This window comes from Lissotriton vulgaris, chromosome 6, assembly GCF_964263255.1.
Source record: "Lissotriton vulgaris chromosome 6, aLisVul1.2, whole genome shotgun sequence".
Taxonomy (NCBI): domain Eukaryota; kingdom Metazoa; phylum Chordata; class Amphibia; order Caudata; family Salamandridae; genus Lissotriton; species Lissotriton vulgaris.
The window spans coordinates 1,587,854,142-1,587,877,639 of NC_141694.1; the positions used below are offsets into that span (position 1 = coordinate 1,587,854,142).

The 23,498-nt window shown below is 43.4% G+C and overlaps 1 protein-coding gene across 3 annotated transcripts in view; it reads left to right on the forward strand.

Moving 5' to 3' along the window:
* Positions 1-23,498, forward strand: part of FSHR (follicle stimulating hormone receptor) — a 1,773,743-nt gene that overhangs the window by 1,281,417 nt on the left and 468,828 nt on the right. For all 3 annotated transcript variants that reach the window (XM_086927758.1, XM_086927760.1, XM_086927759.1), the window contains exon 5: positions 16,601-16,672. In XM_086927758.1, the coding sequence (XP_086783884.1) occupies positions 16,601-16,672 (72 nt within the window). The remainder of the gene's footprint in view (positions 1-16,600; positions 16,673-23,498) is intronic.

The window sequence follows — 23,498 nt, forward strand, 5'->3', positions numbered from 1 at the left end:
ATATTAGGACTAGTGTGAATGATTCTAACTGCAATCATTCCTCTCCTTGTTCCCAGTAACCTACACATTGGTCGTAACCAGTTTCGACTCGGCGCCGCATACATTGGGCACTCAAACAAAAGATGGCCAATGGTTTCAGGAACATCTGAGCAGGCCGGACAAGCCACCTTGCCCCCACTAGTCCATCTATTAGAGAATGCCCTTACTGGTAGGCTTCCCACTCTTAGCTGGGAGTAGAGCTTACGGCAAGGGGCTTTGTAATGACATCCCAGAATTCCTCAAGTTTGGGACAATCTTTGATTTCTAGAAATAGACCTACAAGAGAGTGTGAAGGGGTGGTACTAAAGATCTTTGTGGCCACCAAGTTTCAGTACAAGGTCTTGAGTACCTTCTTCGGAGGGAACCTGGCATGCAATGGATCTTCCCACAATTCACCTAGGCCTAAATCGATCAAAAGATTTCGGATATGTCCCAACCATTTGACTTTCCGGGAACCGTCACTATTAATCACATCCAGGAGCCCCCTGGTGTATGTTTCCAGTACTGGTGTAGTCCAAATCCGCCGTCAATATAGAATTGGGCGCAAAGATGCAATTAGAGCTATTGGTGTTATGCCCAGGTCATAAAATAGGGGATTCAGTGGGGAGCTTTGGGGTAACCTTATTAGTTTTCTAAAAAATGTTTTTTCTGAGACAGTCATCCCCTTTAGTTTTTCATTACCCCACATTTCCACGCCATACAGAGTAGAACTAACTACCTTGCTATTATAAACCGATAACACCGGAGTTATTGGTCTGGTCAAGGATCTGGAATGCTCTAAGCTCAATGATCCTGAGAGCTGACGATGCTTCAAGGTGGCCAGATCAATCTGCTGTCCCCAGAACAAGTCCTGTTGGATGCAGACGCCCAGATAGCTAAATGCCTGTACCCTCTCAAGTGGTCCGCTACTCATATGTACAGTACCCTTATTAGCATTAGGCGCATTAAAAGACATGTACTTAGATTTAAGAACGTGAACTTCCAAACCGCGAGCAACGCAGAAGTCCTCGAAAATTGTCAAAGCCTTCTGTAATCCGCTCGGGGTCTTTGAGACTATGAGACAATCGTTTGCAAGCATTAATATAGGGATTTTACCTCCAGCAAGAATAGGAGCATCAACATTAGAATCAATTAAAATTTTTGCAGCATCATTTATATATAAAGAAAATAAAGTTGGAGCCAGGATGCAACCTTGGCGAACACCTGTTTCGACTGGGAACCGAGATGTAACATTGCCAGGACTACCCCACCTAATCTGAGCAAAATTCTCCTGGTGGAGCTTTCTTATTAAAGACAAATGTTCCCCTGGCATACCCATATCATCAAGCACTTTCCACAACATTTGGCGAGGGACCAAGTCAAATGCTGCCCTTAGATCTATAAAGGCGGCATAAAGGCTAGCACAGTCTTCCAGTATAACATAGTAAAATGCATAACCTGATCGATCCTGCTAACGGAAGTTCAAAAGCCAGCCTGCAAGTGAGACAAGATGCTATGATCCCTTTCCCAAACCTGAACCTTATTTAAAATAAGCCTACCAATGATCTTCTGGGTAGTATCTATCAAGCTGATTGGTCAATAATTTCCAGGCTGGTATTTGTCCCCCTTCTTATAGACTGGAATCATTTCGGGCCCTTTCTATGAGTGGGGGATTGGTGCTCCCTAGCAACCGCATTTGCCAATAATAGTATGTATGGGCCCCAAGAATCTTTATCTTCAAGGGATAGATCAGCTGGGATGCCGTCAATTCCTGGCGCTCTACCAGGAACAACGTTGTCCAATGCCAGCTGAACATCCCCCAAGGTGAATGGATCCTCCAGAAAGGGGGTAAAAGGCGCCTCGATGAGAGAATCTTGGCCTACTGCCATAGCAAACTGGGGTTTGAAGTGGGGTACCCATTTGTCCTGCGGGACCCAGTTCTGTGGTTTGTCAGAATTGCTATCCACACCCCCCTTGTAGACACTCCAAAACTTTTGGGGATCTTTATGACATCCTGCTTCTTGTAGGTCTGCCCACCTCTGCTCATCCCGCAAACGCTTGGATTTAAAGACAGCAGATTTGTACGCTGCCCTAGCTGTACGCACATTTTCACTCAGGCCATTTTTAAGGGCTCTACCTAACTCCAAACGAGCCTGCCTACAGTCTGCTGAATACCAGCGTGGAGGGTGGGAGTTACATGATCCACTTTGTAGGGAAGGCTTAACAAACAGCGTTCGCAGGTCCTTAAAGAAAGCTTCATGTATCCTGGTTCCACTTTCAAGTCCAATATTTGGGCACTCCTCATTCACTGCACCTTTCAGATCACTTGTTGCCTGAGTAAGCTTGCCAGCTATAAAATCTACATTCTCCTGAATGACTACGACTTTAGACCAGCGGACGTGACGCATATCATTAGTAATGACAACGTCCACGTTCATGTCAAGTATAAATGTGCAACAACTCTAGCAAGACAGGACAGCAACTGCAGCACGGACAGCAACTGTTAGCCTTCTCCTCACCTTGATGGCACAGTAAACATTACATTAATTTATGACATCACTCTGCATAAGCTATATAAGTTCTAGATCAACTATACAACATATCCCCCTTCCTAATAACAATAACAATTTAAATATGTTCCCAACAACACATATGACTTTATGTATCCAAAACTAAATACTATATACTTTACTGACTGACATGCAAACTTACATTTATTCACCTCCACTGTTAGACCTACATCCTCCAGAATCTTACACACCTTCCTCAACAACTCAATGTGCTTTACCCTGTCCTCCGCTCATGCCAAGATGTCATCCTGGAAATTTGTTACAATTCTTACCTCCCCCAGTAGTCTTTGCATGACACTTTGAAATACTGCTGAGGCACAAGCCATCCCAAATGGCACCCACATAAATTTGTATGCCTGCTCTGGTGTTATGAATGAGCTAAATTGTCTTAATTCTGGCTGCAATAATATTTGGTGGTATACATTTGATAAATCAAGTGCCAAATAGACTTTTCCCCCTTTCACTCCAGCCAACAACTCGTTTATGTTAGGTATAATATTGCGGGCCCACCCACATTTTTTTATTTAAATCACATAAATCCATCCAGTCTGCTTCCAAACAAGTTTGTCAACATATATTGCCATACCTTTGCATCACCATGAGTCACTGATAACACTTGATTCACTGCATTGGTATTTAGGACAATATTCAAGGCTCTTTGTTTTCTCCACCCAAGCAAACATCTCCCTTTCACCAACATGTATATGCAACAATTGATTTCTCTTTGTTTGAACAGTAACTTGGCTTGGAAACACCCAAAACTGGCAATATCTTTCCTTCATTCCCAGCTAATTCAACCTTAGTTGTAGATAGTTCTTATTTCCTCAAGTCTTCCCAAGTTCCCCTATCAATGACCATATAAGGAGAACATGAATCTGCTTACATATCCACTGACACATTTTTGACTGATAAACACTTTTAGGAGGACTAGGAAGCTTATCATCCGACTTATCCACTTTGTTAACCTTGAACCCTTGATCAGGTCCCTCTTTTGAACCTTCATCCAACATTAAAACTTCAAAATCGTCATCAGATGAATTCTCATATTTTCCACCTTTAGCACTTTGTATATCATTTACAATAACTTTTCCCTGTAATTTGTTTTGACTACACGCTCTTGCAAAACGTCCAATTCTGTTATACTTAAAACATTTGGCCTATATAGCTGGGCAGTTACTTGACAACGCCATATGCCTAACTATTGCACATATATGACACGGTCGTTGCATTCCTTCATTTCTTTTCTCATCTTTAACTTCCCTCTCTTTGTATTTTTCCTCCTTATTATGTTCCTTGTTTACATTTTCTAAATCCCTCACATACCGTGAAGTGTCTTCTATACAAGAAAGAATAGCAATGGCCTCCTCCAATGATGGATCCTTTAAACTTAACAACTTTTCTTGTACCCTCATATTCCTTGTACGATTTATAAGCTGATCTCTAATGATTTCTTCATGGAGACCACAGAAATTACAGGTGATGTCCAATGTATGTTGTGCAGTCACATACTGATATATAGACTCATTTTCAGACTGCATGCTTGAAAAAAATGTTTGACGCTCCACCACTACATTGACTTTTTTCCCAAAAGTTGTACTTCAAATGCCTTCATGCAATATTAAACACATTATCATCCTCATCATCTTCCTCCTCTTGCTCCTCGTTACTCTGTGACAACATTTCTGCAAGTTAATGTGTCCAATACTTTCCTCCCTTCTACACCCAAGATTTGCTTCAGCAAAACAAACTTATTTTTTACTACAAAATGTTTCCCCAGTGCTTCCAAATAGGTCTCTAACCAATTCTCCCATGGCAGACTAGGATCCCCTAAAGCAATCAAAAACCCAGTGGGAGCTGCATTAGCCTGCATACTTAACGCTGGATTTAATCCAACTATTCCAAAGCCCCAATACTCCAAAATAACAAAGGTAGTCACTGTAGTCACTCTCATCAAGAAACATAGCAAACCAACAAAACAAAAATAGCCACAGTCGGCACACTCTTCCGCATCCAGCTCCTTCGAAAGTTTTAAAATACTGATACTAATGGTCTGTGCAATGATAGACTGCCTCACTGTTATTTACTTTCAGTTGAGTTGGTGGTCTAGTCTCTCTTGGAGTACAACTTCCTGTTGCACTTCATGATCTTTGATTGGTAATCCTTCCTTCGTGGCTATGCACAAAAAGCACAGTTGCCAGCAAAGGCACTGATGCATGCACAGACGTGTGAGTTTTCTTTTACCAATTACTACTATGCAAAGTTAATTTCAATATTATTAAAAGTCCCAGCAATTTAAATGCTGCCCCCATGCACTTCTTCTCATGTACATTTCCTCCGCTGATGTGCTCATTACTCCTCAGCTGATGCGCTCAAAAATCCTCTTGACTTGTGCATCAAACAGTAGACATGCTCCTCACGCTACCTGGCACATTTCGTAGCTTGGTCTTATTTGTGGTATGGTGCTACAGTCGCCCTGGCCATTTGCCTGGCTGCTCATGGTTCATGGTGCTCACGCTGCAGATGCACATGCCACACTTCAGGCTTTTCGTCCAACACAATCCCCCTCACAGCACAGAGCTCTCCTACACTGCCCTCCAGTAATGGGCACACACCTTCCAGCATTGCGCCTTCCCAAAACCAGCCTCACCTACTTTTTTCTTTTCAGGGACACCAGCACATTGGCACAACGGCCTCACAGTACGTTCTCACTCTCCAGCACTATGCTGATCTCAATTAGACACCGTTTCCAGGGCTGCAGAGCTCCAACTGCTCCGTCTCTGCCACCAGACTCTGCCATGCAACTTCGCACAGGGTTGGTCTTCTCTGGTGAACATACCATCCTCTCTTGTAAAATCAAGACTTAAGAGACACACATTTGAATAAAGGACATTTGCAAGTAAAACACAACAGGGGGCCTTCTAAAGGCAAGGATCAGACAACTGATACTTAAGTCCCGACAAAAATATTAGCGAAGATGGTTTAACCCCTTCGCCGTGGGGGAATTCCCCCATGGCGCAAGGGGTGGGGGACCGCGGCGCCGCAGTGCTCGTGACAAGCCCAGCTTTTCATGAGGCACAATGGAGTTGTGCTCATGACAAGCTGGGCTTGTCACGACTCCGCCCACTGATTGATTCTTCTGCATAGGCGGGGAATCAATTTGGCTTGGGCGTACCGAGACCGTTATGATGAGCAGAGCTCTTCATGAGCACAGCTCCACTGTGCCTCATGACGAGCTGGGCTCGTCATAAGCATGGAAGGGGTTAAAAAAAATAAAGGGAACTATTTTTACTTTAAGTATAGAATGCCTTTATGACATAAAATTGAATGTGTGCTAATTGAGAGCAATCCAACAACTCCATAGGAGGCAAAATAATACACAAAACAGCCAACAGAAGAGGCAAGAGAGTAATGCTGCACATAAAAAGTGCAAATTTACATGCATCATATACAGTTAGCAAACAGTATAAACACAAGTGCTCGGTCTAAATAACAATTACAAACCCTTTCTATAAGGGGTGCCAATGACATACCCTGAAAAATGTAACATTGCAAAACTCGGTTTAATTTTCTTCCATTTCAAAGTGTTGCTTTTGCACACAGTAGGCATCTTGCTCCCAGTAGCTGGTAGACACAGCGCCATATTTAGAACTGCAAAATCCAGCCATTATTTGCAGAAACATGTTTGCAGAACATTTTCTGAACTTTACATTTCTCCCATTTAAAATTGGGTATGTGTTTGTATTATACATCTAACAGTCCCAAAAATGATTAAAGGTATTCCAGTACCCCTAAATCTCATCTGTTTCAGCAATCTGCAAGGTACTGTGTAACATTCTGGGTGCCTGCCGGCCTTAATCTATGCCATTACAATCACATGTCCATGCACTTACATGAACACTTAACAATAAACACAGTTAGGGCTACAGAGTTTGGTACTAGCCAGTGCTTTGATGAAAATACAAAAGAGCAAGTATTCACAGTACCCGTTTGCCCCAGAGAAGTGCCGGTACTCTTCAAGTAAATGGATTGCAGCAGTGCTGAGAAGTGGAGGTACTCTCCCTATCAAATTAAAGACTAGCTAGTACTTAATACCAGACAGTACCCACCCATTTAAAGCTCTGTTTATAGCAATCTATAAGAAGGCCCTACTCCCTTTAACAATGCATTTACAGTGTATAAACTAGACCTACAGGCGTTAACACCCTTGAAGAATCAAACTAACTCATCTGTATAAAGAGATCTAAAAAAAGATTCAGGTGAACTTAATGCATTTAAACAATAGCAACGAGTCTCCCACCTGAGAGACAAACATTGCATTTGCCCAGAATTGAGAAAACAAATGTTACCATTAACAATGGGCTATGACCAGAAGCCAAGTAGAATATCAGCATGTGGTACAGGTGTCTCCAACCCTACAAGTAGCTCATTGACACCTCCAGAGTAGCTAGCAGCCTTAAATAATTTATAAAAAGGCACAGAGTCACATTGTTCTTTTAAATTTAAGGGAAGTCTATGTTTATTTTACAATATTATCTTCAGGCTGCAGATATCAGAGCCTGATAATGAAAAGTGCTGGAGTCAGATTTATGACCCAGGGCACAAGGGTGGAAAACTGAAGCACTTAGGTGTTTCATTCTTAAAGAAGTTCTTGTCAACTCAATATTGGTGTGTGAGGACAAAATTATGTTTCTGAATGCTTTGAAATGGTAGAAAATGTAAATGAAAAAAAACGTAGTTATTAAGTTAACTCTTCATTTTCATTTTCTCCCATTTCTTAGTGCCTCATTTGCCAACAGCAGGCCTCTTGCTCACAGTAGCCAGTAAACACTGTGCCATATTTATAGCTGAAAAACATAGTCCTCTTTTATAAATGGTAAAAATTTAGAGTGAAGAAAAATATTTCTATGGAACATTCAATCTTAATGTTTTCTCAACTTTCAATTAAGCAAATTACATCTTAATGTTTGATGAAGTATGTTTCTTCAGTTTAAACTCCTCCCATTTGATCAAATGGCTGTGTTTTACTGTTATAAATAGGGCACTGGGAGCAAGATGCCTAGTGTTTGTTAATGTGACACTTGGGAATGGGATTCTATTTAAATTATAAGTTTTATGGAAACCATTACGCATAAAGTTAACTATTCAATATAATTTTCTCCCATTTCAAAGTGTTGCCTTTCTACATAGTAGGGATCTTGTTCCCAGTGGATGGTAGGCATGGTGCCATATTTATACTGGGAAAAAAACTGTCATTATTTAAAGGGGTAGATTTTTAAAGTATAGAAATGCTTTCCATATCATGAGCATTTTTGCAGAACATTTTCGGAACTATAATTTCTCAAATTTGAAAAAGAAAATGGTTATATATTTGTTTTATACATGCAATGGTCCTACATATGGTGAAAGGTATTCCAGTAACACAAGTACATACACCATAGGCTCTCAGTCACCCATTCACTTTTATTCCCTTGATATCCACACATGTTCACACATCCCCAAAGACAACCCTCTCACTGACACACACGGCAGTCCTGTTATAGTGCCCCAGTCAAAGTATTTTGTTCAAACCATTGTATCTGGCTGTATGGACATCAGGCTTAAAGTCAATGGTGCTGGGCATGAAGGTGAATGGTAACAATAAATGAGTTGTTTAGCCTTCAGTATCTCACTAGAAGTAGCTCTCACTACACAAAAGTTTGGATACCCCTGATATGGTAGTTTATACACTGTGAGTATGTCTGGTTACATCATCATCTATGGCACGAGGAGCTCATTCCTGTCAGCTATTCTCCTTAACTGTCCACCTGAGCTCACCAAACTTGGCATGCGGGGTCCCACTGGGGGCCAGAAGACATAAAATGCATACGGAAAATGTATGTTTATGCACAATTCCATGGCATGTTATAAAAATGAACCCGCTGATGCATTTTCTGATGTTCACATGAACTATAAATGTATTTTACAACAGGAAGAAAAGGTCTATTAATTTCCTTTGTGAACATTAACTATAAAGGACATGAATTTTGGTTTCATAAAAATAAGAATTGAGCCTTTTTGGCCTGGTTCATGTTGCAAATGCTGCCTGTGTTCAGTTCATAAACTGGCAAATAAATATGCAAGTGTAGTAAATGCAAGTCAAGGTTATAAAAACAAAATGAGCTTTAAAATAATATGATAATTGAATTTACACATACAGAGCAATTTATCAAAAGATGTGTTTGGTTCTAATCCACAATATGGGTTGTAATAACTTTCATTTAATCAGCAGATGCTTGTGACGGGATTTGAATAGCCTGCTTCTGCTGCTGGCCTTGGTGGTATTGTTAAATTGGTTATTCAGTGGTCTGCAACAGATGACTACACTTTATGTCCTTTCTATGTGAGAAAAAAAGCTAGAGCTAAGTGTCTTTGCTGTAAATAAGATGTATTTTACAGCCACACATAATCAACACTCGTATGCTCCTGCTGTATGCTAGATGGTCCACATATGCCTGGATGCCCATTCACCAGGGGCAGCTGAGGTGACATCATGCATCCTGTTACCCACAATCCCATGACGTAGATGAATTCTTGTTTTACCTTTGGGCTTTTTAGTAGCCACTTGTTTGCAGCTAAGAGGCTAATACAATGAAGAAGAAAGAATAAAAGAAAGCCAAACAAAACAAGACATAAGAGACAAGGTAAGTTTCTGTTGTTGCTGCTCCCACCATGACTCCCAAGAAATCATGTCTGCAGTGATGACCACAAGCCAGTCATGTCTATGTGGATACTCATTTGCTTATCTAAGACACATCAGGCCAAGTTTCTCTTCTCTGGTGGTGAAGATTGATTTCGCTTGCTATTGTGGTACCCGCTCAATTGCAAAGCTGTTTCTGACACAAGCGGTTGCACAGCTGGAGCCTCAGGCAAGTGGAAGTTACAGACCCCTTGGCCCTACCTCCCTGCAATTCTGACAATGGAATGGTCAATGAGGCCTTGCTGTTGCTCCTCTTTAGTGTGAGGTCAGAATCGCTCATGATCTGCTCACCCTACAGTGCTTCCTGCTTTATGAATCTGACAAAGTGCCAGTACAGCAGAAAACTCAAGCATAACATATATTTTCCCCCAACTTGTTATTTTTGTATACACTACAAGATCGAGCATGAAGATCCTCCACCAAGCATACAGAGAACACCAATGTTAAGGAAATGTCCACAGGCACTAAGCCCCTGCCGATTGTGTGAAATGCCAAATTCTATGTCTCTATGCATAGTTGTGGGGAAACGGTTTCCTTTTGCTGCTTCTGGCAATCTCTTCAAGGTCATTGTCCTGAAAGGATATACATGCACTGAATATACTGCTCTGTCTGGGTACAATTCAAACCTCCACCTTGCACTGACATAAACCCCAAAAGCATGCTGAGTTAGCCATAATGGGACAATGATGCTATAAAACCGAAACTGCCAGCATGACTTTTGACATAATCTATGCTCCTTCTTCTGTAGCATGTATACGATGGGGGTGGGTCACTCATCTGCAAAGCTATCTAATAGCGACCAAAGATACTGACATAGTCCATCTTCCTATAAAACTCAGCCCACCACCTTTCAAACAGATAATGCAGATGCTGCGCTCATTGCACTGAACAGAAATTCTGAAGCACTGCCTGAAGCAGATTCTAAATCCTGCATTTTGAGACAAGCCAACCAAGGCTCCAAAGGACCCGTTCAGACCATCAAATGCATTCTATGAGTAATTGCTAGCCCCTCTGTGCCATTATGCTCATTGTAGTACCTGTGTCTATTAATGTGAGAACTCACTTGTAAATTAGAAGTTTACATCATGAATGTGTATGGTCTTTCCTATATTTTGCTTTCTCATCTTCATCCATCCAGGAGTGTTCACCTGTGGCTTCGTTCAAGGCACCTCAAAGTTGTTTGGCAGACCTGTGTGGTGCTCACCTCACATGCAGACTGACCAATCAAACAGATTCAAGGTTGCAATTTGACAAATTGGAAAGATTGAACCAGAGGAGGCCAAAAATGAGGCTATTTTTCATGTTCATATTAGGGCTTCTCATATTCATGAGTTTTCAGAAGTATGGGCCTCGCACATCAAATCCTTACTGGTTACATACCTCACCAAGTTGGAACCAATCAAATACGTGATTGACATGAAAATGACAACAAAGAAAATATTTGCCAGAAGGTCTCCCAAGCATGCGGATACTGTGGTGGTTTACTCCAACATGAACTAAAATGCCTGTTAGACCTGGAATCCTTAGTGTGGTTTCTCTGACTTTTTTGCCTCTACCTCCTGTATTTTTGACACTGTGCTGGATTTCGTTTTTGCTGTTTAGATACTTTGGGCACTTTGCCACTGCTGATCAGTGCCAAAGTGCAAGTGCTCACTGTGTAAATTGATATTGTGATTGGTTAACAAAGATCTGCATATTTGTTTTACAAGTAGATCCCTCGTAAAGTGCACTGAGTGTGCCAGGGCATGTAATGCAAATGATACTAGTGGACTTGCAGCACTAATTGTGCCACCCACATGAGTAGCGCTGAAAAGAGGTCTCAGGCCTGCCACTGCATTGCCTGTTCATAGTTTGTTAACTGCCCTGTTGACCTGGCCAGTGTACCCACTTGCCAGGCCTGACCCCTCCCTTTTCTTACACATTGGACACCCCTGTAGTAGGCCCAAGGTACTCCCCTGGGGCCGGGTGCAGTGTATGTGAAAGGTAGCACATGTCCCGGTGTGGGTAACATGTCCTGATAGTGAAATACTGCAAATTTCGTTTTTCACTATTGCAAGGCTATCTTGCCCATAGGACAGAATTGGAGAATGCTGTGGAAAATGTTTACCTGCATATCTTCTCATAGGGGCAAGATAGAAAATTGGAATCTGGTATCCCTGAACTCAGAATTTAATAACACATCTTTTAGGAAGGATGTTTTTATATACTGAGTTTGAAAATAGCACTTTTAGAAAGTGGCTATTTTCTTGTTCAACCTTTCTGTGTGCGTCTGTCTCTTTGTGGATTGACTGTCTGGTTTCAGAAAGACAGGGGCTGTGGTGGCTCCAGGAGTCTGGTTAAGTGAGCACTGGGCTGAATAGACCTATCTGCATTTGGAGTGTTGGGAGGAGTAGCACCTCGGCCTGAATAGGGCTGTGCCTGCCTTCCACAATGCTGGCTTCACCTCCTGCGGTGTGTCTGATGGCCCTGGCCCACACTCACAAAGAAAGACGATGTACAATGGCAGAGTGCACCCAGAACTGTTTTGGACTGGGTCCACGACCCTTCACACGTAGAGAACAAATACTTTTGGGTTATAAATATGAGAGCTGAAACCCCTGAATGTTAGACTACTTTGTGATCAAGAGGCATCCCTGCCAAGGAAGATCAGCTGAAGAGACTGAGGAGAAGTAGTGCCCTTGGTATGTGTCTGGGGTTGGCATGCAGTTTGTTGTTTCTACTGAGGAGAGGACAAAGGAACTTTGCTCTGTGCTGTGTCCCCTGTTTGAAGAAGGACTTTGCTGTGTGCTGTGTCCATATGAATAAAACCCTCCAGGGGCGTGAGAAGAGCAGGCCTCCTGTTTCTTAAGTCCCAGGCACAAAAGGACTTCACCCCCAGCTTTCCTGAACTTCCTTGCTGGGAGTTCCCGTCTGCCAGGAGGGCGGGTAACTGTGTGTGAGGCTTTTTTGCTGTTGGGAACTGGAAGCGCGACGCAACGAAAGAGAAGCGTGACGCCACCACAGCAGCCGCTTGTCGCATCATTGAGGAAGCGTGTCGCCGCCGCATCACCAGAGAAGCGTGCCACCGCCACAGATGGTGCCGTGGCATCGCTAGAGAAGCGTGTCACAGTGCTGCCGCATCGCTGAGGAAGCGTGCCGCCGCAACACCAGAGAAGCGTGTCGCAGACGCCGAGGGTGTCGTCTCATCACCAGGGAAGTGTGTCACAGGGCCCGTCGTGATGCAGAAAACCACTGAGTTCACCGCAAGGCATGCATGCATTGCCTCCACGTTGTCGCATCGCTGTAAAGGAGTCCATTTTGTCCCATTGGACCGGATCATCGCAATGCATTGAGGCGCCAACTTGTCGCAACGGAACCGGAGTGCAGGAAGAATAGACGCATCACCTTCTCTGCGCCCCTTTTGTTTGTTTTGCGTTACTCATCCTTTATCATCTACATGATGATAAAGGATTATTACATTTATCATCTACATGTTTATTTCTGCAACAACCTTTTTAAAGACATTCTAATAAGTAACTGTATGTTGGATTTTTGTCGTTTTAGTCTTAGGTAGTTTAGATAAAGATATATTTAATTTTTCTAAACTGTTGTGGTTTCCATTTGTGGTGTTTTCACTATTTTACTATGAGTGTTGGTACAAATACTTTACACATTGCCTTTGGAATAAGCCTGTCTGCTCGTGCCAAGCTACCAAGGGGCTGAGCAGGGGTTATCTAAAGTGTGTATGCCCCTTACCTGACTAGAAGCAAGGATCCCTATTTGGTCAAAGGTACCTACCTCTGCCAACTAGAGACCCTCATTTCTAACATTGGTGGTCAGCGGTGAGGATTTGAACTTGTATTTGTACTTGACTCACAGTGATTGGTGCACATCACTAGATTAGTGCAGACCACTATGCAACCACATACTGTGTTTTATTTTTGGTTCTATTTTTGATCTGATCCTTGAGTCATCCACACATCATGTCTCAAAATGGTAAAGCAGCAAGTGAGAAGGCAGAATTGGAGATTCACATTGAGGATTTGTATTCCTTCAAGGTAGATCAACTCAAACAATTTTGCAAGGATTTGGGATGTCCCACAAGGAGTAGCGCTAAGAAGGATGAGCTATAGAAGGCCTTAAAAGCCTGGTGGCAGACCAAAGGAGCTAAGGAGCCAGAGGATGGAGGAATGGATGAGGATGCACAAGGGGTTGGGTTCAGGTCACAGGACTTGCCTGTGCTAAGGACAGCCTCAAGGGCCGCCAGCATCCATTTCACAGGAAGTCTCTCCGAGAGGAGTCGGAGGAGAACCAGAGGAGCATAGAGCATGAGCTGGAAGTCATGAGGCTCAAGGAGAATGCAGAGAAAGGGCTCATTCCTTGGAAGAAAGGAAATTGTTTTTGGCTCATGAGTTGAGCATGAGGGAACTGGACATCAAGGCCAAGCCACTGGAGTACAGGTCAAATAGTGGCAGCGCACAGCCAGTGCATAGGGGTGAGGTGTACATACCCAAGGATTTAGTGCAGAATTTCCAAAAGGGAGAGCATATTTATGCATGGTTTGAATTGTATGAGCTTGCATTGAGGATGAATGACATGCCTAAAAAGAACTGGTGGACGGGCCTATTGAAACACTTTGAGGCTTCTGGGAGGAATGTCTTACCACCCTTAGAGAAGGCGGGTACCCTGACCTATGCCAATATGAAAGAGGCCTTATGCCTCAAGTATGGGCTCTAGTACAGAGTGAAGTTCAGGAATTTCAAGAAGTATGATTCAGACACTTGGGTTGAATGGGTGAGGTTGTACATGCATGCACTGGAAGGTTGGATAAAGGACAGCAAAGTTACTGATTATGAGGGTTGTACCATCTAATTCGTTGGGAGTACTTGAGCACTCTATGTGTTCAAGAGCTGCACCAACATCTTATGGACAGTAAGTTAACTGATCCCAGTGAGCTTGCTAAGGAGGTGGACCCCTGGACCAGCACCAGGGTCCACAAGGGGATTGTGGGTATGACAGCTAAAGGTGGACATGGTCCTCAGCAGAAGAGTGGGGGGACAAAGGTAACCGAAAGGAGTTCTCTAAAGGGCCCCAAAACAGTTCAGAGGGAAAGGAGTCCCAGCACCCCCAACCTAAGACGTCTCAGCCCCCTAAGGGTGGGGGTGACATCTGGGGTCCCCCAGGTGTTACTCGTGTGGTGAGAAGGGCCATATTGCCCTTAGGTGCCCCAAGAAATCCCAAGCACCCACTAGTGCTCAATCACCGGGATTAGTGAGTGTAGCATTGGGGGAGGAATTAGTTTCCAGTGAAGAGGAAGAGCAAGCTGTGATGACCCTTGTCTCTTTTTGAGACAGAGAGATGGTCCAGGGGTCCTACCTGCCTGAAAACACTAAAAAATACAGGCAGTGGGTCACAGTGGTGGCTGGCATCTCCAGGGGGGCGTCTCAAGACTGCTGACCAATAACAAATGCTCACTTTAAACAGTGCCATACAAGTCCACTCTCCCCCCTGCTTAGTGACATGCTGTTGTCACTCAGAAGCCCTGCCCCGCTTGTGACGCTCTGTTCAGGAGGGGGAATTAAAATATAATGGTAATAAATAACCATTTTATGTTCCTGGGGCTTTGGGGTGTTTTTAAATGGGGCAACACTCTTCTGCACCAATGGCGGAGCCGCCCCTGAATGTTAATGCGGTTCTGCCTCATCTCAGCTGCGGAATTCGCATTTCGGAAGATCATGGCTGCATTGTTTATACCAATGATGTTTACAAATGGAGCAATCTCCTATGGGAGCACAGTGTCACTGAGGGGACAGCATTGTCGACTTGAGGGTTATTATTCCAACATCATGGGATGGCAGGGTGCTCTCTCGAACAAATATCGGCATTGAGAGAGAGAATACTACCCTGTTATATTGCTATTTCTCAACTCCTCAGCTTTCTGAAAAATATATTACAAACCCCGCCTTCTTCCGTGGTTTGTGACAGTTTTATTTCGGAGTGAGCAGAGCACACGCTCGGCTTTTTGACAGTCGATACTAATATTAAAATGATTCTGCCATTGTTGATTTTGAAAATAGTGAACCCAAGAAGTAAAAGACATCTACATGCATAAGACAAAAATAACCATCAAATCAAATGTTATGTTTATGTCCATTTATTGCCCTGAGTACTATGAATTACAAACCTACAGAGGTGAGCCCAAGAGCACTCAAGAATTTGTAAAACATTAACTAAACAGAAGCAGCGAGATAATTACAGACACAGCAAAGCTTTAGTGCAGATTTATATTGGCAACAACACGTAAAGAAATGGCAGCCAAGTAGTGTCAGTAGTCTTGTATTTATTTGTATTACTATACTCTGGGGAGAGGACTTTATCTGGTAACTTGAGTAATACATCTTTCTCTGTAAGATGCATTGACAGTAATTCCGAATATAGAAATAAATAAGAAATCAAAGCAATAACTTTTTTTACTGCATGAGTTCTATCACATACTAACAAATCCAAGTGCAATTAAACTGGATTTTTGTTTGTCACCGAAATCTATGCAACCTTTTTACTTTTGGAGTTTGTTACATCAAATCAGTCTATCAACCAAACTTTCTGTCACCAGAAGTATGTGTTAACTGTTGGTTTGGTGCTTGATTTAACAGTGACTGTAATGCTGAACAGTACTGTGGCAAGAACATTGACTCACGGTAGCGGTCTGAATCTGCCCTATTATCAGTAGGGTGGTTGGGCCACCCTGGGACCACCGCACCCTCCGCAACCACCAGGGAACCACCATTCCTGAGCCGCAATATGCAAGCATAGCACAAGTTTCCTCACGTCACACATTTCACGGCGGTGCAACCACCACGAAAAGGCGTTATGAAATAAAGGGGGCCCTACAGAGCCCCCTTGTGCCACACGCCATGTGGATGCACACATGTGCCCCTGGTATGCATGCACACCAGTACCTGCACAGCATTGACTGCAGCAGTCCCTGCAGTGCAGGTACTGCCTTTGACGTTTCTATTGCGGTGCCTAATTCATAGGCAACGCCCTGGGAACGCCAAAGATCTGCCCGCCAGACAGGAAAAAACTCCTAATCTGGCGGGTGTTTCAAACATGGGTTTTGGCAGTGTGGAAAGTGGGGAGGTCCCACTCCCACACCGCCAAAATCATAATAAGGCCCTAAGCTTGGTCGCTTCGCTCGCTATATAAAAGTCACAACCAACTTTTATGCCCTACCATTTTCAAATGACACCAGCCACCACAGAGCTCTCATGACCCCTATTTTGTTCGATTTTTCTAGGTTAATCTCAAACACAGGGATTCAGCTTGTGCCTGCTGTTTCAAAGATACGGTCTTTCCATTCTGTTTTGCTGTAAGTATAAGTACACTTTTACTAACTGCTCAAGCTCTTAATTTTCTTCTGCTGAAAATGGCACTCTCGCCAACCGCGGGCTTGGTTCTTCCACACAATGAAGAACACAAGTCTTGTTTTGTTTTTAAATGTGTAAATTGTATTCGCTGAGGTAGAAAAAGTGCTCATATATGAGGTATTACTGTGATAATCACTGATCGATATTTCTTTGTATCCTTGTCCTATTTCAGCAAGGAAATATTGGGAAATTATACAGGCTATTTGAATCTTCATATAACTAGCAGAAAGAAATGCCTCAAGAATGTGCTCATATCGATGGATTTTCAGGAGCAGGAGAGGCTTTTTGCTGTTGACTTATTTTCATGCCTTCCTTAAGAAATGTGCACTCTTGGAAGCAACTTTAGGCCCAAATAAGCTACTTTTGTTGCTTAAAATTACACGTTCACTAGAACCATGTTAACTTTATTCATGAACGAAAGCAGCACTAAAACCTGCACTGCTTGCTCTGCAATTATTTTAGCGACTGTTTAGTTTTTTACATTACTAAATTGTTTCCTTATGAATTGAGCTAATCGTGACTGATTTGTGAAAAATATTAAAACAGTTTGTGAAAAAATGTTCTTACTTGACTTTTCCAAAATTATATTCATTCAACAATGGATGCTTTCTGTTCAAGGCCAAACCGACAAATGGACACACATGATTGGTTTTGCAACGTAAATGTTAAAATGAAGCAGTATGTATAGTTTTAGTCTGCGGAAAAGAGTCAGATGACAAACATTTTCTGTGGTGCAAAAGCTATTGTGCACCAACATTTTTACCGATCGGCCATTGCAAGAACATATGCATCACCCAGCGGCTCTAAAATTGATTTCCAATTAAACCGATCGGACCAAATGTGTGTGTTTTTTAAAAATAATCCGTGTTCATTATGAAACCAGACACACACAGAGTAAAATAGAGTTTAGAATATTGTGTGCGTTTTGTATGTCTGAGTGCTTACCGTTTGTGACTTGCGCATGCATAGTGCAAGCGTGTGCCAAAAAACTGTAGCCTATTTGCCAAGTTTTTCTTAGGAGAATGGCTGATTTGTGGCTAGAAAATTGTTATTGTTCACACAGGAGGAAATTATGAATGGCATATTTGCAAGTGAATTGTACATTCTGCAGACCAGTAAAGTCAAAGAACATTCAGCAAATACCAAATGCCATGCAACTTTTTCACTGGAAGAAAATCACTAAAGTTACAATGCCCAAAATAAGTATAGGGTTAATAACCTGGAAGAAGTAGAAAGGTTGATTAGTCGGAACATGGAATCCCGTAGCAGAACTTTGGGCCCGATTACGATGTTGGACTCTCGGTGGAGTTCAGCCCGACATCTGGGGCCGCGGTGCGAGGCAACGGACTGAGCGACCAACTGAAGCCTCCGACAGGCTCAAAGAGGCCCTCGGAGTGTCCGTCAGAGGGTAATGCCCTACAATGGGGGTGGTGCCTGCAGAGGACTCACTGTAGGGATTACGATATTTCTTTTCCCACTGCCTTCACATGGCGGTCCAAACGCCATGTAATGGCAGATAGAAAGGGACTTTGGGTGGCCCTAGCAGGGCCGCCATCACCTGTGGGCCTCTGCTATGGGCCCAGGGGGGCGCATGTGGTGCCCCCCCAAACATCCATGCACTCTGTGCCAGGCACTACACAGTGCATAGATGTTTGAAACCATACTCTTTACTATTGCGGTTTGTGCTACTGCCCTTTTCCGGCCAACAGCACAAGCCGCAACAGTAAATGGCATGTTTCCTACTGCTGTGCTGGCAGTTGCATTGTAATTCGGCACATGCAACCTCAGACTCCTTGTAAGGTGTCCCATTCCCACTACGATGTCAATCAGATGCTCGCTCAACTGGCATCCATAATGAGGCCCTTTGTACTGTATTTTAAGTTTTAAAAGGCCCATAAATTAATTTCTGTCGACATTAAAAACTAATGCTTTTTAAGGACATTCATGTTCTGCATTGTTTGTTTCCATTTAATTTAGAGTGGCTGCAGTGTGGGAGGGTAAGATACGACAGCAGCCCACACAATCTTTCTATATTATTTAATATTAAATATTCTGAAGCAAAAAAGAAACTCTTTGCTGTTGCTATTTGGAATTGCATTTTCCAAATTGTTCTTTTCTGATTTGACTTTAGGAAATATATGGTTGGTGAGTGGGAAGTGAGATTGTCACGCTGATTGGTGGGTGTGTCAGATCCTACCCAGGGCTTCTTTTGTTAAAAAAACATTAGGAGCCTCATTTATGGGAATTTGAATTAAGTAACCCTGCTGCTCAGCCCTGCATCAAAGTGAAAGGTACAAACGCACCATATTTTTTTGCAGGGCATGAGAGTGCTTTACAATGATCAAGGCGACATGCATACAGGTAACAACAATATCAACACGTATGGACAAGGTGTGGGCATCTCTCCTAGAGAGCAAACTATGGGATCCAGGTGGACAGTAACCTTTAGTACAAAGTAAGAGTATAGTTTGCTAGGTGTATGCATGCGTGCAGGTGAGGGATTGATAAAGCTCTGGAGTATAGATCATTTGTTTAACGGCATGGATGTGTTCATCAGTATCCTTTTGACTTCTTTCTTGAATTAGGCAAGTGTGGAATTCATTCTGATTTTAAGAGGAAGAGTGTTCAAGATTCTCGGGGCCATGCCGGAGAATGTTCGGTTATATGTTTTCTTTCTATGTGATTTTTGTTGTTTCAGCAGGAGCTAGTGCTACTGTATGCTCTAAAGCCACCAGACAGCTCACGTTTTGTTTCCACGGTACCTCAGAGTGTTGAAATGGAGAGCTTTATTTGTCATGCAGTCCAGTTGCAAATTAATCCTCACCTCATATGGAAGCAAGTTCAGTGATTTCAGGTGCAGAGGGACGTTATTGTTCCTTTTTGATCCTGTAATGAGTCTAGCAGCAGGTTTAAGAGAGGCCCTTAGTGGCATCAACGTAGCTCTGGGTGAGCCACAAAGAGTGGCACTCCTATAGTCCAACCTGGGAATCAGTAAAGCTTGAACTGCAGACTTTAGGTCATCCTGGGGAAGGAAGGGCTTTATTTTTCTTAAGATGCTCATGTGGAAGTTCTCTCCTTTGGTGGCAAAGCTGATGTGTACCTGCACGTTCAGTTGCTTTTCCAGTGTTAATCTCAGAGATCTACTTGACTCTATGATGTATAGGACACAATTCAGTACTGTTAGTTGTTTCATCCATTCTGCAATGTCCGGAGAGCGTTTGAGTGCGGCAATTAGAAGGAATTCTGTTTTGAGAACTTTTAGTTTGAGGTGGTTACCAGTAAGCCATATTTGTTTTTTGTAGGGTTGAGTTTAGAATCCTAATATTTTTCAAGGGAAAGAGATTTTTTAGGTACAGTTGGGTGTCATCTGCTTACATGTGACAGTAGATGTTGGATAGATTCAGCAACTTGGTTAGAGGTTTCGTGAATACCTTGAACAGAGTAGGTAAATCCCTGATTGACCACTAGAGTGAACTTTGAAGGGTTGGATTGGGACATATTGACCTTGATTCTTTGAGTTCTGTTCTGAAGAAAACAGGTCAACCAGGTGAGAACCATTCCTGATAGTCCTATCTTACATTTAAGTGGGTCTAGGAGGTTGTCATGTTTGATGGTATCGAAGGCAGACGATAGGTCAAGGAGGATGAGAAGGCAGGATTCATTCTGATCCAGCATTTTTAGTGCATCATTGACAATGTGTGTGAGTGCTGCTTCCATGCTGTGGCCATGGTGGAAGCCTGATTGGAACTGGTCTAAGATACAGAATTGTTGAATGTGGTTGCAGAGTTGTACATGTACACATTTTTTGAGGAGTTTTGTTAATGCCGGAATTTGGAGATTGGGCGGAAATTGTTATGGTCGGAGAGGTCCGCTGTTGTTTTTTTTTTTTAGATGAGGGTAACCTGCTCAGCTTTAAGGCAGTCCATTATTGATCCTTGAAGAAGCGAGGCATTGACTATATTTAGGCCAGAGTGGAAGTAGGGACCTTTTGATCTCCTTAAAGACATTCATTGGAAGAGGGTCGCTGGCGTGGTTTCAGTGTTGTAAGGATTTTGAGCATGGCCCTCTCAGCTAAAGTATTGAATATGCTACAAGTAGCTTTGTTTTTGGTGGTGTGTGCTGGGAGACCCAGTGTCTCCACAATCAGGGGAAACTGGGAGCTACAAGGAGCAAATCAAGGAAGGTGCTCTATAGCAGACCGCAGGTCAATGTCTAATTGGATCCTTAAGAAGTTTGCTTTTAAGATTCTAATTTGTTTGTTGTAAACAGAAGGGGCGGGGGTGGCTCTTATCTTCAAAGATAAATTTACGCTGACATCCTCGCTACCTACTACCATCATAGGTATGGAAGGGTTACATTTCTGCCTGCAAGTCAACCCCCAACAATCATTGGCAGGGATAGTTATCTATAGACCCACGGATTGTACAGGGGTCAGTTCAGGTGAACTTATGGACATCATTGTCCAAAGCTCCCTCCTACATCCCCACTTCACAGTAGTGGGTGATTTTAATGTTCATGTAAACAGGTCTAGCTGCCCCCTGGCGGCTCAGTTAATATCTACCTTGAGCGCTGTTAACTTAATACAAATTATTACCGGCCCCACGCATCGAGCAGGGCACACGCTTGATCTGATCTTTTCTAAAATTTGGGAAACGACAGCAGAGACGCCGCAGCCGCTGCTTTGGTCGGACCACTACTTGATCTCCTTTGCTATTACACTGCCTCTTGGTTGTCAGGCTGTTGGCAGACGCTCCTTTCTGCATAGGCAATGGAAAAACCTTCGATCTGACACCATTGGCGCTGTCCTGGCAACTAATCCCCCTTCACTGACAACAGATCCTTATACTGATGCAGTTGCGCTGAATCAATGGATAGGAGATATGGTGGAGACCATCGCGCCAGCCAAAATCGCCTTGTCTCGCAGGGAATCCCCCTCAGCCTCTTGGTTCTCAGCAGAGCTGAGGGTGGAAAAGTCTGCCTGTAAGAGGTTGGAGCGTGCGTGGCGGTTGAATTATTGCGAATCAGCCAAGGTTTGCTATGAAACAACCGTTCGCAAGCTGAAAAAATCAATACAAAAAGCAAAAAAACTCTTCATTGCCACCTCTATCCAACAAGCGGAACAATCCAGCAAAAACGTTTTTAAAATAGTGCAACAGAAGTCACCTCATCTCAGACTCTTTGTGAAGATATTTCGAATTTCTTTGATGATAAAATTAAGAAAGTGTATGGTACTTTCGCAGGCTCCAGTCCCACTGTATTGGCAGACACTGTTGAAATTAGCGCTCCCCCCCGACTTTAAGTTAATTCCATCTGATTTCATTCATGGAAGCGCTGCAGGAAATAAAGAGGTGTAAATCAGGGGCTCCTGACGATCCCTGCCCTCCGAAGCTCTGGAACCTGATGGCGGAGTCAATTGTTAATACTCTCCTGCATATATGGAACAGGTCCATCACATCCGGGGTGTTTCCGGATTGCTGAAAACACGCCACACTCCTCCCTTTGAAAAGAAAAACGAACAGGGATCCTGAGGATCTTAGCAACCTCCGACCAATCTCCCTACTGGCTGCTCCAGGTAAAATGAAGGAAAAATTGATACAGTGCCAGTTGAATAGCTTTATGGAGGAGAATAAGATCTTGCACGAAGCACAATCGGGTTTTAGGGCCGGTTTTAGTACCGAGACCGCCCTGATTGAGGTAGCTGAGTCAGTTAGGTGGTCTTTAGATTCAGGAGCATCAGCTATGCTGGTGCTCCTGGATCTATCTGCCGCTTTTGATACGGTCGACCACGGCAGACTCCTGCAGCGCCTAGAGGACATTGGCCTTCAGGATAAAGCATTTGGGTGGCTTTGTTCGTATCTGACAAATCTGTCACAGAAAGTGGCGCTGGGCTCTTTCTCCTCAAAACCGAAGCGACTGGGGTGTGGGGTCCCTCAGGGATCGGCACTCAGCCCACTGATTTTTAATATTTATTTAGCTCCGCTCTTCACCTTGATCGCCAAATGGGGGGTCACGGCAAATTCATATGCTGACGACACCCAGCTTGTTTTTCCTTACTCAGAAGTGCCGGAGGCAGCTTTTGCCAAATTCAAGGGGTGCCTCCGCGATGTAGCCAGCTGGATGAATACCAACAAACTAAAATTAAATGCGGGCAAGACGGAGGTGATCTTTTTTGGGAAAGGCGTTCACCCCCCCTCGGATCTGTGGTGGCCATCTGAGATGGGCCCCGCGCCTCTCCCCAGTACAAAGGCAAAATATTTGGGGGTGAGGTGGGATGATAGCCTGTCCTACTCCTCCCACATCCAGCAGGTCGTAGCAGGGTGTCTAAGCAAATTGAGGAATTTCCGTAAGTTCCTCCTGCTTCTACCGGAAGACTGTCGAAAAATGGTAATCCATGCGACTGTTACTTCAAGGCTGGATTATGCTAACGGCCTCTATTTGGGCCTACCTAAATATTTGATTCAACGCTTGCAGACCGTGCAAAATGCGACTGCGAGGCTGATAAAACATATCCCTTTTAAACAGCATGTCGCTCCGCATTTGCGTGATCTGCACTGGCTCCCGGTGGCAAGTAGAATCAAATTTAAGGCTCTAACCCTGGCTTTTAGAGCTCTCCGCGGGACCTGCCCCAACTATCTTAAAGCGAGACTCCCTAGGTATGTACAGGCAAGACTTTTGCGCTCTAACTCCCGATTTCAGTTACACGCCCCACGAGTTAGGAAGGTGCGTCTCGGAGGGAGGACTTTTTCGGCCAGCACGGTGAAGTTGTGG